The sequence below is a fragment of the Xenopus laevis genome, chromosome 2L (assembly GCF_017654675.1).
Source record: "Xenopus laevis strain J_2021 chromosome 2L, Xenopus_laevis_v10.1, whole genome shotgun sequence".
Lineage (NCBI taxonomy): Eukaryota > Metazoa > Chordata > Amphibia > Anura > Pipidae > Xenopus > Xenopus laevis.
Genome location: NC_054373.1, coordinates 137,176,582 through 137,195,032, shown reverse-complemented (window position 1 = coordinate 137,195,032; position 18,451 = coordinate 137,176,582). Strand labels below are relative to the sequence as shown.

General features: G+C 34.8%; 1 protein-coding gene across 7 annotated transcripts in view; it reads left to right on the top strand.

Annotated features, from left to right (window-relative positions):
- The window catches only part of pcdh17.L (protocadherin 17 L homeolog), a 95,347-nt gene that overhangs the window by 32,232 nt on the left and 44,664 nt on the right, over window positions 1-18,451 (top strand). For 3 of the 7 annotated variants that reach the window (XM_041582457.1, XM_018247301.2, XM_018247302.2), the window contains 3 exons: window positions 374-432; window positions 547-719; window positions 14,413-14,475. In XM_041582457.1, coding sequence (XP_041438391.1) covers window positions 374-432; window positions 547-719; window positions 14,413-14,475 — 295 coding nt within the window. The remainder of the gene's footprint in view (window positions 1-373; window positions 433-546; window positions 720-14,412; window positions 14,476-18,451) is intronic. The other 4 variants (XM_041582458.1, XM_041582459.1, XM_041582460.1 and 1 more) reach the window with 2 other exon arrangements.

Genomic DNA, 18,451 nt, shown 5'->3' with positions numbered 1-18,451 from the left:
CATATTAATAAAAATGAGCAATATTAAGTCATCTCAATAATACACAGCCATCAGGTAATTTTTCTGTTCCTGCAAACATTCAATCACCATAACGAACTAATGAAAAAACATAAACAATGCATTCTTCAATTCCAATACTAGGTTGAGACTTAATATTTGTTTAACAGGTAATTTGTGAACTGGATTAATTTAATATTCCCAAGGGCATGATTATATTCTAGAATTTTTCAATTTAATTAAAATGCACAAATTTGATGATGAAGTGAATATCTGGATTATTAATCATTTATACACCAGGAGATGTTCCTTCTCAGTAGGATATTAGTACAGTGAGCAGCTATACATTATCATTTTTTTTCTTTTTCATTCACAGACAGACAATTTCCCCACAGAGTCCAATTACATGGGCAGCAGACAGCAGTTTGTTCAAAGGTAAGCATTTTAAAATAAAGTTCTATACATTATCATTTATGCTCCTATACAGTATATAGAAAATGTTCTTTTTTACTAGATTTTTTTTCTTGTCTCTTTCTTGTTATATATTAGTAGCTCAACTTTTAAAGACCCAGAAAGGGCAAGCCTTCGAGACAGTGGTCATGGGGATAGTGATCAAGCTGACAGTGATCAGGACACTAATAAAGGTTCCTGCTGTGACATGTCTGTTAGAGAAGCACTTAAAATGAAAACAACCACATCAAAATGCCAACCAATGGATCAAGGTGAGTGATACACAGATTATATGATACGTTATTGAGGTTACTCCTTTAGTGAAATAGTTCATCATGGTGAGGGCAGTGAGGTTTTGGAATATATATATATATATATATATATATATATATATATATATATATATATATATATATATATGTGTATATGTATATATATATATATATATATATATATATATATATATATATATATATATATATATATATATATATATATATATATATATATATATATATATATGCGTCCTGTGGGTATCAGCACTCGATACTTGTATGAGTTTGAGGTGCAGGATCAAATTAATGATACAGGTGATGCAAGGATCAGCACACTCATTTGTAGAAAAGCAAAGTGTATTTTATTTCAACACAGCATTGTGTCCAACGTTTCGGTTCCTCCTGGGAACCTTTATCCTTGATAAAGGTTCCCAGGAGGAACCGAAACGTTGGACACAATGCTGTGTTGAAATAAAATACACTTTGCTTTTCTACAAATGAGTGTGCTGATCCTTGCATCACCTATATATATATATATATATATATATATATATATATAAATATTGCACCCATAGGCCTGAATATGTATGAGTATATATGTGAACTTCATGGACTGGACATTCTTAAAATAAACCACAAATGACTGATCTCAGCAATTAAATGCAAGTTAACAAATGATGCTTAATATAGGTTAGTCAGTTGATGTGATTCAAACAAAGCCACCTCTAAAATCATTTTCGCTACCTGCATCCAACCATTCTTGTACAGAATATGGTTAATTAAAGGAGAAGTAAACCCAAGCTACTAAAATCCCCTACCAATTACTGAATCGGCTAAAGATGGCGCTTGTGAACTCCGCTGGACATACTCTGCACCAAGGGGTAAGTAAAGAGTTAGGGGCATTTAGCAAAGGTAGCACCTAGGCTGGGGGGGAGCAGGGAGGAGTGTCTATATAGGGTAGGGGGGTAGGGGATTTTAGTAGCAAGGGGTTGGTTCTCCTTTAACAAGAACCTTGCTATAATATTATTTAATGTTCTGGTGCAGCAGTTCACTAACAACATTTTAAGATGGCTACCTTCATATAGTATTTTTTATATTTCAGCATAGTCATCAAAAGAAACTTCCCGGAAGGAAGACAAGGCATATAAAAAGAAAGCATTAAAAAAAAACAAATCAATATACTGTGAGTGAGGAAACATTTAGGCATGGCTATGTCACTAGAGTATTTTGTATCCCCAGAACTGCTTTTAGATATTAATAAGACCATAGTAGATTTACCTACAAGGTTACCCTCTGTAATCTTTTCTAAGAACACTTTTTAATGTATTTCTTGGCAGAAATTGCTTATAAGTATGCTGCAAAGGCAATATATATTAAGTGCAAAAGCATTCTTATACCTCTACTGACTCTTCACAGTTTATTAATGAGCTCTTATTAGTTTTTAAATGATGGATGAACTTGTTTGTATATAACCTTTTATATACAGTTCATAAAATAAATTTGTAGACTGTGCATTCCAAGAATACTTTAGGAAATCAATACATTACAAGAGCATTGTTCTGTTTACCATGATAACAAACTTTATGGTATTTATAATAAAGATTATAGTTTTCTTGCTTGCATTCATCTTGTAGGCAAATTCAATTCCGCTTTATTCTGTATCAGTCCACTGAGTAAGCAGTTTGGGTGTATTTCCTTGAGTACTGGCAATTTAGATTTTCTTGCAGTCCAAGGAATAATTTTCTCCAACACCAAAAGTAAATGCTCAGTCCCAATTTTTGCTGCCATGTTTTCTGGGAAGACTCGTGCACTGACAACATAAACTTTGTTGATACTGTGTAATATGTATGCTTTTTAATATATTGCCAAGTTTTCCACAGAAATAATGCTCCTTTTAATATATGGCTGCAGTCACCATCTGTAGAGATCTTTGACCCAAGGAAGATAAAATATCACTTTGCCCCATATAAGACTTAGTTGATAATATCCAGTGGATATTGGTAATAAGATATTGTTTCGCTGACTCCTGTCTTTTTTTACTGGTCTATTTTAGTATGTAGATTGAATGTTTTCCAATCCGATTGAATTCAGCTTATTGAATTGAATGCTGCCATTTGTACTAATGAGATTCTGTTTTATTTCATTTGAATTTGAACTTTTTAATAGGAAGCTTGAGATCTGAACTATAGTTGGCTTGGGTTATTGTTCTCACTTACTGCTGTACAGTACATAGTGAACCTGATTTCTATAATTGCCATCAGAGGATATCTATATACAGTAATTTCCTATGATGAAGACACATTTGCCAATTACTTTTTATTTACTACAAATTTTAGCATTGGTCATTCATGAACATGACAACTTTTCTTGGTACTGTGTCCAGAAGGTGCTGTAGGTCTTCATAAAAGTTGTCTTGTTCTACATCCATAGTTGTGAAATAGACTTGGTTCAGTGTTACATTGAATGGTTTACCTTGAATTTGTACTGTGATGAATCTGTATGCCTTAAGTTGTAACTAAACACTGAGTTTTGGAGGGGGCGTGGCCTGATGGCCACCAAGCAGCATACACTTCTAGAGAGCTCCAAACCTCTGCCATCCTACCAGCCCATTTACATATCCCATTGAAGCTTCCTTGCATACAGCCCAACACTGATCACTCTCCTGACCCTGCAGACTTCAGTGATGGGGAAGAACTCACACAATACTAGGTCAGATGCGGCTGCGAGGCTTGAGCAGATGCACGATTCACCCACCAATATGGCGCCAGCTCCCCATGCTCCTTAAAGCTCTCCTCTCCATCGCCTTTGCTGCCACCCAAACCTCAGCTAACATCAAACCCAACCCCTGCAGATTTAATGGCGGTCATAATGCAATGTCAGTCCATGCTAGTTGCAACGTTCACATCCAAACTCGAAGAACTTAAAGTAGACCTCTCTCATTAAACAAGACATACAAAACACGAGAGAGCACAGGTCCCTGGGGATCTATCTCAACTTAAGTAGTTTAAGTAAATAGACACTGACCAAATTGATGACTTGGAGAATAGGAAGAGGTGCTCCAATGTCAGAATAGTGGACTTTCCTAAATGTACAGAATGCTTCCACCCTGACCTCTTCGCTGAGAAGTGTTTTAAAGACACCTTAGGGCCTGAGCACTTTTCTGCACTATTTGTGGTGGAATGAACTCATAGAGTCCCCTTTCTGTGGGCCCTTCTAGGGCCTTTCTCATTAAAATCTTGAACTACTTTGACAGGGATGCAGCCCTCAGAGCAGCGAGTAAAAAAGAGAATATATTGTATAAATGAGCACGAGTATCTCTATACCTGGACTATTCCTCTACAGTCCAGTGGAAAAGGACCATGTATCAAGGTGTTAGGTGCAGATTGAGGGACCAGGGCATTGAATACTCCATGATGTTCCCGGCTCAAAGTCCTGGATGGAAATAAATCCCTATTCATCGCACAGCAGACCTAATCACACCACACAACCCACACCAATAATTACTTTTGACTAGGGATGCACCGAATCCACTATTTTGGATTCGGCCGAACCCCCGAATCATTCGCGAAAGATTCGGCCGAATACCGAACCGAATCCTAATTTGCATATGCAAATTAGGGATGGGAAGGGGAAACATTTTTCCTTCCTTGTTTTGTGACAAAAAGTCATGCGATTTCCCTCCTCGTCACTCATTTGCATATGAAAATTATGTTTCCGATTCGGTTCGGCCAAATCGGAATCCTGCTGAAAAGGCCGAATCCTGGCCGAATCCCGAACCAAATCCCGTTGCATCCCTACTTCTGACCCTTTCTTCAGTCTAGGCAAGGTGACCAGCAGATGACCAGCAGTCTCTCCTGGTAAAGTATGATGGAGATTCTCTGTTACTAAATACTTGAATAAATTTTCTTTGATATAGCGGCTGTAACAACTTTTGGATCTACAGCTACATGTGAAGTAGCAAGGCCACTTCACATGTGGAAGGCTGTTAGACACAGGTAGACACAGAGTCATACTCATATACCATTCTCTGGTCCTTTTCTGTGGCAATAGGTTGTGCAACTATGTTGAACCGACCAACTCGATGTGCAGGCTACCAAACCAACAGTGTCTAGCTGCCTTACAAACCTACACCACCTTGTGTCACATAGGCCTCATTGGGGATGCTGGACACGCTATAGGAGGCTAGACACTGACTTTTTACTTCTCATGATAACCATCTATCATCCTAACTCGACACCCTTGCGGATACACAATGACATCTGTACCTCACCAGCATACATAGCTGGGAAGCTAGGACGAGCTGACCCTCCAGGTCTCCTGCCTACTCAGTGCCCAGCACACATCTGCATACCTGCAGAGATGGTTATTAATATTTTCTGTTAATTTGGAACTCTGACTTAAGATTGATTGGAACCTAACGCAGACCTCTCTATAGTTTAATGCTACGTTGAAAATGTATCTTCATGTTGGGGGAGGATACTGGGAGGGGGCCGCCACATGTTGGGAGATTTGCTTTTGCAGTCACTTTATGCTTTTATCATTTCTCTTCTTTTCTCTTAATTAATCATTGCTGTATCAAAAATGACAAAGTGTTTATATAATCCTAATGTCTCAATTGTACCCTAACCTTTTAGTTTGTAAACTCTAATCTCTAGGTCCTTCTAACCCTATTGTACTCTGTAATCCTTGTTTGTTATCCACCATTTATTCCCTGTTTGCTAGAAACTGCAGTAAAGCACTGCGTATCTTGACAGTGCTATATAAATAAATGATGATGATGATGATGATGATGATGAAGGGCCTAATGTATCTACCATTGTCATAATGTGGATCTTGGCATTGGGAATGCCCCAGGGTCTGCCACACCATCATTGTTGACCCAGCTGCACTGCGTTTGTCTGCAGTCTTGGAGTTGCCCCATATGGCTTACTCCTTACTATACTACACTATCATCTGGTGATCACTGGTAAATTTTAGGTTATAAAGTGGAATATACGGGGTTGAATGAGAAATGTTATATTAGACACATTACAGAAGTCTGGCACTGACTTCATACCCCTAAAAGAATCACACTTAGACGGGCAGACACTGCACCCTAAAACACCATTGGGTGTCTGCTCTATACACTGCCAAATACTCTAGAAGAGTGGCCATACTTGTAAGGAAAGTCCTCAATTTTAATTTGAAGGTCTGCCAACAGACTAGACAGATACTGATACTCCAAGGACACATTTTGATGACATCATATCTTATAATTAATGTCTATGTCCCATCCCCAGCAGACATGCAATTGCTGAATGAAATTGTCCAAAAAAAACAGTCAACTATGGTTACATGCCCACAAAATGGGCAGGGGACTTTAACGTTGTTCTCAATCCTGCTACAGACAGGCTAAAACCCAACCCACATGAATGTGGTGTCTCCCTCCAAACGTATCAAGATGGTTATATTCCCCATTGACCCACTTAATTTAGACCCTATAGTACACTCCTTTAGTGTGAAGCTGGATATCTGGCAAGCTCTCTCATTCACTACCAGGCAGAGTGAACATTTTTGCACAATTTTCTCATCACATCTTGAGCCCGCTGGTTTACGAGGGTAGAGAGTTTTCTAATGAATTTTCTGTGAGCAGAGGGACATCCATGTCTTAACTTCAAAACTATTGCTACTACCCCTATGGCTACTGTTATCCATGGCTTCTAGAAAGCCTTGGCACTAGCCGTGGGCACTCCCTCACTATGGTCTGTCTGGATTCCCCTGTGGGGGAACACACACCTACCCCAATTCCAACTCAACCCTGAGGTTAGTTACTGGGCCTTTTATGAAATGAAATCTTTTAGAGACATTATAGAGAATGGTGAGGTCAAACGATTTCCAACTTTAAAGCAGGAATGTAACCTCCCACCTAACATTTTACTGTATTTTATTATCTCCAGCTCAAACATGCATTTCAAGTGTCCCCACTACAACACAAGAAACAACCATAGAAAAATACCTTCTTCAGGCAGGTCTGCTCAAACCACTATCAATGTGATTTATTTATATAATACACATGACAGGCCCCAACCCGTTGAGTACCATCACACAAAAATGGATTAGGGACATCCTTGAGCTGGAGGATGACATGTAGGAAGACACTCTCAAACAGATACCGGAGCTGACTATATCCATGACAGCTTAGGTACCTCAATAGAGTGTATTTTACTCCCTACAGAAAGGTCAAATTATACTCCACAGTTTTGTATCTTTGCCCCAAGTGCAGAACCTCAATAGTGACCTTCTTACATGTGTTTTGGGAATGTCCTGAAATCCAACAGTTTTGGGGTGAAGATCTACAATACATGGTAAATTAACTTAACTTGCCAGGTATACGTTCTCCACTTCTCTGCCTACTTGGTATTGTGGCAGATTTCAAGCTGGGATCATAAATGAGACTTTGCTATTTGCAACTGCTGTTTATGCCAAGAATTCTAAAATGCTACATTGGAAGGTGGCCATTGCCCCCTTCATTAACGTTTGGAAACTTGATCAACAATTCTCTCATTAAGCAAAAGTTAACGTACATTGCTAAAGGCTGTCCCAAAAAATTTGATGCAATCTGGGGCAACTGGATGATGGTGCAAAGTCAATGAAGCGGTGTCAGTAAGCTTATATGTGTTGACAAATGTATTCCTCAACCCTTACTCGTATGACCCTTGAGACCTCTACTTCTTTTTCTCTCTATCTACTTTCTTTCCTCTCTTTATGCTTTTTAAAAAAAACCTGAGTTTTGGCTTCCTTTAATCTGTTGGTTGGTAGAGTAGTAAACTTCAAAGTAATACATTTTGGTTTAATAATCGATTTTCAGTCTTGACATCACATCTTTTTCATGGTTCATGTTTCTTATATTCAAAGTTTGATTGGTTAATAGTTCTTTGAAATATCAGACTTTCCTTTAATTAGATTAGATTAGATATCAGTAGCACTATTTTTTATTTTATATCATTTTTTTATTCCAATTACATCAAAATATTCAGCATTGTTTTTAGTTGCTTTCTATTTTTCACCACGATCTGACCTGAGGGGCTCATCTGCCACTGCCCTTTCTCAGAAAGCTATTGCTTTGCTACTGTGTGATTTCTATGCTGTCTTGGATGGCTTTACACAATATAGTTCATAACTTCGTCAAGTTACAAAACTCCTTCACCACATCACCACATCAACACAATAACACAATGATCCAGAAGGATTTATTTTGCCTTGCATAAGTTGCATAATGTAAATGTTTCTACTTTTATACTCTGTAGACAGCAATAGCTGCAGCACCTTAGTGCCCCCCTGCTAGAACAGGTTTTGTTGAAAATACCTTAGTCAAGGCAATCAATATATCTGATCCCACTTGTGTATAAATGCAAATGTACACAGAAGGTTTGATTTATGCACATAAAGTATTCACGTTTCACTATAAAAAGATACCCTTTGTGCAAATATGTTTATTTTCCTTAAATAAAAGAGCAAAGCAAAGAACAAATAAATCATATTTCAAAACATACAGTATGTGTATTAAATTTAGGTGAAAATCGAATAAAACAATCCAACAACAAAAACATGTCCAGTGATATATTATATATCATGATATATTATATATGTTTAATTTCTTTCCCTGATTATTGATCAATGGGGTGAGTAGGTTTATAATTTCTCTTATGTTTCCCTGTCCAGAGTTTCAGTTCAGTCCCTTGTTACTATTGGATTATATTCTACATAATGTATTGAAATTCTCTAATCTTATCTAATCATAGGTGGATACCAGGTGAGTCTGCCTCAACTATAGCTTGATATTAATTCTGTCGAGCTCAAGAGAGAAAAAAATTAAGAACATGTTGCAAACAACTAGTTGCTTAGTCTGTATTTGTGTTTAATTATTAGTAGCCACTGCTTTGTCTAGTTTTTCTTTTTGGATTATATTCTATGAAAAGAAATACATTTTAGGTAGCTCTGCAAATATTGTCTTGCTGACTCAGTGGTGAGAATCATTCAATTTGGCTAACTGGATCCCTAATGAAATGTTAGCTAGGCTTGCCCATATAGTGTTAGTTCTAGAAGATAAAGCAAAAGATTGAAACTCCAAATGTCAGTTATACATTATGCTGTTTTTACAGTATCTGCTTTAAAGGAGAAGAAAAGGTCTTTTAACTTGGAGGTGCCAAAAGTTAAGCACCCGAAAGTGATCGTATGTACTTACCTTAAACCCCAGGCTGGTGCTCCTATCAGAGGAAAACTGGGGGGTGCCTAACTTTTGGCACCCCAAGTCAAAAGACATTTCCTTTTTATTTAAAGAGCTCTGTTTTAGTCATGGGCGAATCTGACCCGTTTTGCTTCGCCAAAAATTAGCAAAATGCCAAAATGCATTAAAGTCTATTTTTATGCACGTCATTTTTTCCCTTCCATTAGAGTCTATGGGCATCATTTTTGTGGCAAAACTTGGCCAAACATTTCGCTCATGACTACTATGTTCTGTGTACTGAGCTGTCTAGTTTTGATTAAATTGGCTCACCACATATTCCTATACCCTTCAGTAAAGGGTATGTAGGGCTGGCAGCTGGATTAAGGAGTGTCATATCTTGGAAGGAAGAATTAGTTAAGCAGGATAAACACGATATTTGTCCTAAATCCTAAAGCCACCTTGTTGTGCACCGGGCCTGGAATACTATTTTTAATGAATGGTGTTGTCGTTCCCGAATTCTAGAGAGTATTTGCACCTACCAAATATCTTAAAAGATGTTCTTTCCATTTTTATATAGGTATTTCAATATCTTGTCATAAATTTAGTTTGAAAGTATAGAATATGATAATATTTTATTGTTAGTAAATAGATATTATACTGTAAATACTTCTGTTTACGCCAGAATATTTCTTCTTTCATAACACAAGTTCATATTAAATAAATGTTTACATGTTTTAAAATACAGTATCATTTAATATGTTTGTGTCTGTATATGTGGTATTATACATTCTGTTTTGAAAATTCAAAACCATAAAAGTTCTGCAATGTAATTTATATTATATGTGAAGCACTGGCCCTTTACAAGACCTTGTTTTCCAAGTAATAAATGCCAGAAAGATTATTATTTTGTGACCTTTTACCATACTGGCTCTATGTTTATAATTGGACATTGATCTGTATAAATATGTTGTGCCCTTTTAAAGAAGACATTTCACACTGGTGGTACCTTTTTATTTAAGCAGCAGACTAGTCTTCTTTTCCAGTCCTAGCCTTGTTGTTTTTGTAACCCTCTCCCCCTTGCAATAGTCTGCAGAACATTTACAAAGCCTCAGAAAATAAATAAACTCTGTGATTATGGCTTTCCGATTGCATGTTACAAAAAAAGAGCTTTTTAACCGTAATCATGTCTAGTGGCACTCAGTGAGAAATAAACATTTTAAAAGCATCGTGATAGCATCATTAGTGGGACTGCTGGGTTGATTTTAGTGCAATTGACCACTTCAGAGTACATTTAAATGCCCCCTTAGTTTGAATTCCTGTCCCATCTTTTGCTTTTATATCAACAACGCTTATTTATCTCTGCAAAGGGATATCAGCTTCCCAGTTCAGGAAGAATAAAACTCACATTTTCACAGAATAGCCAAACAAAGAGTCGCTGCAAAAATGTGGTTAAATTGTAATTCTCCTAAAATTCTCTCTGACACTGCACTGACCCTTTTTCCAAAAGGCATGTGCTGTTGAACACGATAATGCCATATAAATAAAGGATAATTAATTATCATTCTTATTCATAATATTTTTTGTTTATAAATGCAGGAACTAGTCAGTTTTTCTTTCAAATACCTGCCTTCTTTTATGTCCTCATTACGTTTGTAACTAGTAGCTACTTCCTCAATAAAACCATAGGCGTGGAGCAAATTATTTTCCTTTAGTAGTGAGTAGAGTAGCCTTTGTTACCTTGTGTACTTTGCACGCTTTTTTGATATTTTGTTGCAGTGTCCACGCATGTTTTTTTTTTTTTTTTTTTACATATAACAGTTAATACCACATACAGTAGTCTATGTACCTGTTGAAGGGAAAACATTATTTTTAACTTATCTAAGGCATACCATTATAGTGTTTGCTGTTTTTATTAATTATTAAGTATTTTATGTGATTAAGAGCCATGGCATGTGACCACTCTCCCCTCAAGGAGACTTGAGCAAATGTAAATTATTATTTTCTGTGGGAGTTGATTTATGTTTAAATTATGGTTAGCTTTTTTTATATACATGTACATTTAATGCAACTGCTAAATTGCTTGCTAGGCAACAGTCTTTTTACCTACACAACACTTTTTGTGTGGTTTGGAACTGTTCCTGTGTTCTCAGCTGTTCCTGTGTTTTCAAGTATTCTAGCAGATGCCATATTATCTATCTGTTGCTGCTAATGGCAAGCCAAACAATGTTTGTGTCAGCATCATTATCTAAGGCTAACGGTGTTTTAATGCCATTTTAAATTTTGAAATAAAAGTGAAGGCCCTGCAAGATCTCTTTCCTAAGATGCAGAATATCATCTCAAGTTCTGTACATAAAAGAATTAGGCCCTTGGGAATTGTGAAAGTACTTTGTCTATATACCTGTCATTTGGATGCATTGTTGTAGGATAAATTGGCTTAATAATGTGGATGCTTTTTATATAAGGAGAGAACAAAGTCTAGCAAAATATACTGCCATTCCAACTGAGTGAAACTACTACATTTTTCATAGCTCTGATTTATTTTTATTGTGATGTTTTTTTCTTTAACTTTGTCTAATAAGACAAGGAGTTTGAAAGTTGTAAATTAAAGAGAAGATGCAGAAGTTGGCACTATTTTGTTCTGCCATATAGATTGAAACAAAAATAATATCTTTATTTCTTTGAACATGGCAACGGTCAGCACTGTTGTCTTCTAGTGCTGGGATCCTAGGTTTCATTCCAGGCAGGAAACTATATGTTTTCCTTGTGCTTGTGTGGCCTCGGACAAAAACATGAAGTCGGGTTAATTGTCTCCCATTTAACTGACCATAGTTTGTGTGAATGTTATAGGTGCTTTAAGCTATAAGCTGTACTGGGGCAGGAACTGATGTGAATAATGTATTATCTCTATAAACCACTGCAGAATAAGTCACCACTATTTAATTTAAGAATAATTTTAATCTGATTAATCAACAGAGGCATAGCATCTTTTTTTCTCTGAACATGGTAAAGCAGACATAAGATCTTAAATTCATTGGGTTGCAATTTGAAGTGATACTGTAAGTTAAAAGAACAGTTTGTTGGCTTTTGTTTGCGTTTGCATACAAATAGGTTATGGATTAGCAGTTAATGTATATAACCTTCATTATAATCTGCATTACATAATTGTATTTCAAACTGCTCGCACAATATTTTTATATTAAGTAATCACAAAATCTCTCATACAACATAATAGGGATTACTTATGAAGGACTTTATAAAAAATTAGCTGTATCTTTAAAAATTCAAATTTGACTATTCACCATCTAAAACCTGGCGAATTGCTCTTTTTGCTGTTGGGGGACCTTCTAGAACCTATTTGGAGTAATTTGGTGGACTTTAAAAAAAGGTTTTTTTGGAAAATACTTCGATTTGAATTTGATCAAATACGATCCGAATTCAAATTGAATTAATAAAGCCTATTCACCCGAAGTTAAAAATGTGATTTTTTTTTTTTATACATTTTGGTTGGTCATTTTTATTTGAATTTCGAGGTGATGGGAGTTTATTCAACCCTTGATAAATCTGCCTCTAAGTGTAAATTTATGTAGGCTTAGAACAGCAAAATTGCAGATTTTATAGCTCCATTTATAGCTCCATTGCAAAGTTCAAGATAGCCTACATGTACACAATGTGCTCCCACATCTCCTGGGTTTCACATTCTGAATGCTGTGAAAGACGTTGGCATACTAGGGGACACTCATGTGCCATCTACCCCTCCTGTATGCAGCTTTGCCAAGATGTGCACATTAAAATGGTCCAAAACACCAAAGAAACTGGTTGATTTCAATTCTATAGACTGTAACATACAGTACAGGCATGGGAGCTGTTATCCAGAATGCTCGGGACCTGGGGTTTCCGGATAAATTATTTTTCTGTAATATGGATCTTCATACCTTAAATCTGCTAGAAAATTATGTAAACAATAAATAAACCCAACAAACTGGTTTTGTTTTACAATAAGGATTAATTATATCTTAGTTGGGATCAAGTACAAGGTACTCTTTTATTATTATAGAGAAAAAAGAAACCAGTTTTAAATATAATTTGGTTTTCCGGATAACTGATCCCATACCTGTATAACAAATAATTATTTGATGGATATCTAAATAGATAAGTATATTATAAAATTATAATCAGCCTATTTGCAGTCTTAGTGGGGCACGTCGATCTGTCTCAGGAAGGCACTTGCTCATAGCCATATAAATATTTAAATTCATTATTTGCATTTCATTTATAGTTGACTACTTTATAGTGAATGTATTTCCTTCACAACTAATGATGTACAGAAAAGCTAAAGTGATTATTCTCAATTTCACATTTTTTCAGTTAGTTCTGAAAGAAAATCTTTTGAATAATAGTGCTTGTTTATATAGCTTGACTTTCTTTGCACTTGCTTGAGACGCAATAAACCATACATATTCATAATCAATTACTTTCTAAAATATGATTGACTTTTTTATTTTTTTTAATTAATAGGTTGTATTATTTTTAAGAATTTTAAATATAATATAATATAAAGACATTAAACCATGAATTAATTGAAAAACTGTTTGCTAAGACATTTTAATTTCCAACAAAAATTATATCCTGTATATTGATTATTCTCAATTTTAAATGTTTTCTGTCATGCCAAATTGTTAGCATCAATTCTTCATATTGCATAATAGTTCTAGTTTGTTTAACTTCATTTATTTAAAAAATTACATTTCAAACAATTTGACTTTCTTTGCATTTGCTTGTAAACCAATAAACCATGCATATGCATATCAATTAAGTTTAACATTTATTATAAAACATTTTTATAATGAATAGTTTGTATGATTGTATTTACATAAAATGTTAATACAAATACATTAAAGCATACATTTATAGAAAGACTGATTTCTTAGATATTTTAATTTAAAAAACCATATCTCAGCAATTTTCTGCCAATAGTTTACAATATGTTTATTTTCTGGCAGGGTTGGAACAGGGTAGGCAACAGAGACAGTTGTCTAAGGTGCAAGAGTGGTGGGGGTGATATTCTTAGGTAGATGCTTTAATGAATGAGGTTAGAATCAGGCTGGTAAAAAGACCAGTGGGAGGGAGATTTGGGCATAGGGCCAAGCAGTATTTCCTCAGGCTCTGTTTGCTTGTGGTATTCAAACAGATTTTTAATCAATTTACAAGCATAATTGTGGTTAAAATGTATAACTATTAATGTATCACAAATTCATGGTCATTTAGTAAATCATATAGTAAATCCATTGTGAAAAGCAAACTTAATAAATATTGATTTAATTTCTGCTAAACCCAGATATTGTATAAAACATCCCAGAAATCTGACATGTAGAATTGATGGCCAGTCTCTTAATTTTCAGTGTGTTTACAATTAGATACTTCTATATTGCATCATTACTACAGATAAACAGGCATTATAATAAACAGCTGTATTTTCAATTTCAGATCCCTGCTGTAAAAAAATTGATCGCTGTAATACAAAGTCAGTATGCAAAACTGTGTGCACAGGTAAGGTATTTGAAAAAGATTATACTATAAAATTTATATAATATAATAATATATAGGTATTTATATAATAATATTAATATATGTATTGCCTCGTGAGACTCACAGTATACATTTAGAACATAACATTAGTTTTAAACTATGAATAGTCTAAAATAAGTATATAACCTAATACTACTGTATAACTACTATAGATATTTTTTCTTTAATATTTGCCATGTAATTTTTCTTCTTTAATACAAAGCACTAAGTAGTCATGTCTCCATTTGTATATATTATATGCATTTTGATAGCAAATGGATTTCTGTTAAAATATCTTAGAAGGCAGACTCATGGTTCATATCAAGCAATAGTTGACAGTTTAATGGATTTTAACAGTCAGGCAAGTTATTCCAGTGTAGAAAAAAATTGACACAAGGATGGAAATTTTTCTACTTTGGCACAGTGCATGGACTTTGTATTACAAAGGTAGCACTTAGTTAAATTAGATACAAATAGAATGTTAGCTCTATATTGGCTATGGTATCTGCAGGCATTCTTGTGTATGAACTATGTCACACCTTTAAACAAACATATTGCTATGTTGATTGTTTCTGATGGTTGAGCCAGAATATTTTACTAGCACCTAGTGGGTTGTCAGTATTCACAAGCAATCTCCATATTTATCTTTATTGTATTCCATACACAGCATAAACTTAAAAGAAGTTTAGAAAATCAATAGTCCCATGTCAAGTTTTTTTCTGCTTCTAGGTGCAGAACAGTGCTTTGTTAACTTGAAAATAAAACAACATATCTCTGGTCACAGAAATATTCTCAAAAAAAGGAAACAAATGTTGAAAAATACCATTTCTCCATTTGTTTCCTTTACATACACAGCATGATGTGAAGGACATTTAGGGTGTTATTTATTAAAGTCCAAGTGCCAAAAACTCTAAATTTGACTATATAAAACACCATTTTTTTTTGTGGAAAAAACTATAGTTTTTTGATATTTATTAAACCTCGGGGATGGAAAAAGTCTGAATCCGAAAATCCGGCATCTCAGACCTACCGAGGTTGTATATACAGTTAGTCAATGGGAGAGGTCCCTATCCTATTTGAAAGTTTCTTTGATCTGCACTGGAATTAGCCCAAAAATCCAACTATTTTGGGCTTTTTAGACAAAAATCTTAATAATTCTGACTTTTCGGGAAAAAGTCTGAAAAGATCAAGCAATTCGGGGGAAAGGATATTTTCAGCATTATTATTTTCACATCTTAACAGCAAGTCAACAATGCCATACCCTTAAAAGATAAAACAGTGAGAGGTGATATGGCAGAGATATGACAGAGCTTCTCAAATAAATCAAGTTTTTTGACATAGTTCATGAAGGAAGTAAGTCTCAGACGTGAAATCAGACAGAATCAAAAAACACAATGAAAAAAAGTTTTCAGAAAGGGCAATAAATACTTTAAATGCCTTTCATCTGGGGCAGTGGTACTTATAACATGTATGACATAGATATTTGGCTATACTGAAACATTAACCCATATATACATTTATTTGGAAAACTGGATAGTTCTTTTGTGCATATTAGAAAAGATAACTATGAGGCAACAACATATTCAAAATCAAAGTTAAAAATATAGCCTTACACTCCAATAGGTAATGAAGCCTTTATATAATGACTGTATGTAAGAAAAGTACTAAAAAGAAACTCTGTGCATATATATTTATATTTTGCTAAAATACAAAACTATTTAATGCCAATATATAAATGCATATTTTTTTACTCTACTAAGCATAAAATTTCCATGGATATGTTGCCTTTGTGCAGTCTTGGAAATCTGAACTTAGTTTTTTTTAACGATTTGTAAAATTCACAGCTTTTCTAGCACATAAAGATTCTCAGCAGCAACAAGAGCAGATTTTGTAAATTTGTGTTCATATGTAAAACTTAAATACTATAAATGTCTCACCTTTAGCAACACATTTCATATAATGTGCAATAATTATATTAAACTCAAAATATTTGACATAAATGGAGGATTAGAAACCACTAGTTTCATTCCAAAGAAATTAGCCATAGTTTTCATGTTAATGTTGTGCCTGATCGGTTTATAGAAACAGAGGAAAACAAGTAAAAGGCTTTTGCTTTGTCAAAACATTTTACCCTGTTTTTGAAAATGGATATGTCATTAATGCTTTAAAAATGGGAATGCATGAAGTATATTGGACCAGCTTCAATTCAATAAATAAAATGTATACCAGAGTTTGTCATGTGAAAATGCAAGTAAAGTCTATGGTGCATAAACTGCATTTGATGTATTTTTCATCAAATCTAATCCAGTGTGTGACAGTTATAGATTATTTGTGATCTTGGACAATATTGGCACTGTAAACCCTATGCTATGATTATATAATGATTCAGCTCTATGGTATACAAAAGGCAGGGTTGACATGTTTCAAGGTTCCAGTAGGAAAACAGAAACACTAAACACATAGGGGGTTATTTATCAAAGTCCGAATTTATCAAAAAACAATTTGCTACAAACTCCGATCAAATCCACTCGGGTTTTTTACGGTTATTTATTATTACATTTTCCAGAAAATTTGCTTTGCAGGAAAAAATCCGATTTTCGCGATTTTTTGGGGATTTTCACCCGAAAACTCCAAAAACTTTGGTGTATTGCACTAAAATTCAGCGCACATAAAAAATATCAGTGGGATTCCTTCAATAGGCTTATATGCAACCTCAACAGGTCTGAGATGCCAGATTTTTCCAACCTCTAGGTTTTATAAATTTCGAAACATTTGTGATTTTTTAAAAGTCCGATATAAAAAAAATCACCAATTTTTCATGATTTTTGCATTCAGAGTTTAGTAAATAACCTCCATAATCCTTCTGTGTGGTGAAGTCCTGTGAATGCTTTTTTTCCTGATAATAATATTTTTTTCTCTAATCTGCATCCAAGCAGTACATTGTGAAACTGTTACTGAAGTGTATTCCTCTTGGATATACTAGATATATAACTATGTTACAGAATAGTCTAGTAAGGGCCATTAATGTTGTGTGTGTTCTTGTTCTAACCCTTAGCCAATCAAATCCAGGGTATTTTTCCATAATAATTAGTGTCACTGTTGAAAGGATTAAAAAGGATTACTTGATAGTACTGACATGAGTAAGTGGTGGCTGAAAAAATGTAAAATGCACTTATTGGCAAATTAGAAACAATTTTGTTAGTATCTAACAAAGCTGTATTTTTTTCTTGAGGGAACTTTGTTGCCCTTGTTTTAAGAGTGAACCCTATTCTAAGGATGCTACTGATAAAATCTGCTCAGCTGCTGATTTTAACAGCTTATAAATAGACTGAAGCATCCATTATCTTCACTGTGCAGCATTAAGTCTCTCAACAACAGTTATTTGCAGGGCATAGATTTATGCACTGCTGACTGGTTGCAGACAATTGATTATGTAGCCAATAAGTGCAAATTCCAGCCAGTTTTTATTTGTAGCAAAGTCTTGCTTTTTATAAAAATGAGAAAAGCATCTTTCACAGGAAATAGCTTTGTTTTTGTATGTTTATATCTGTTGTTTTTTATGTTGCTTATATACAAAGGATGTGGGAATGATACCAACTGATGCCCAAGGCATAGTTTGTAGTGATCAGTTCTGCACAAATTACAAGCTCTAGCTGCAAGATATGTATCATTATTCCCTATAGGGTTGTTGATATAAGAAAATGAAGTAAAGGCAATAGGTTTGCGGTATCTGGAAATGCTGTGCAATAGCTATAGTATTTTCCCTCATATTTTATCTTAATGAAGCTGTCCTAAATTGCCCTGAATTGCATGTTTGGTAGCTATTCTTTGCGGACCAATCAGCTAGGTTACAGCCACTAAAGGCAATACACATTCAGTTATATTTTGTGCTGTTTTGCAATGCTACTATTGGAAATAATCCAGTAATAAAATACCCTGAGGATGGAAAAAGTCAGAA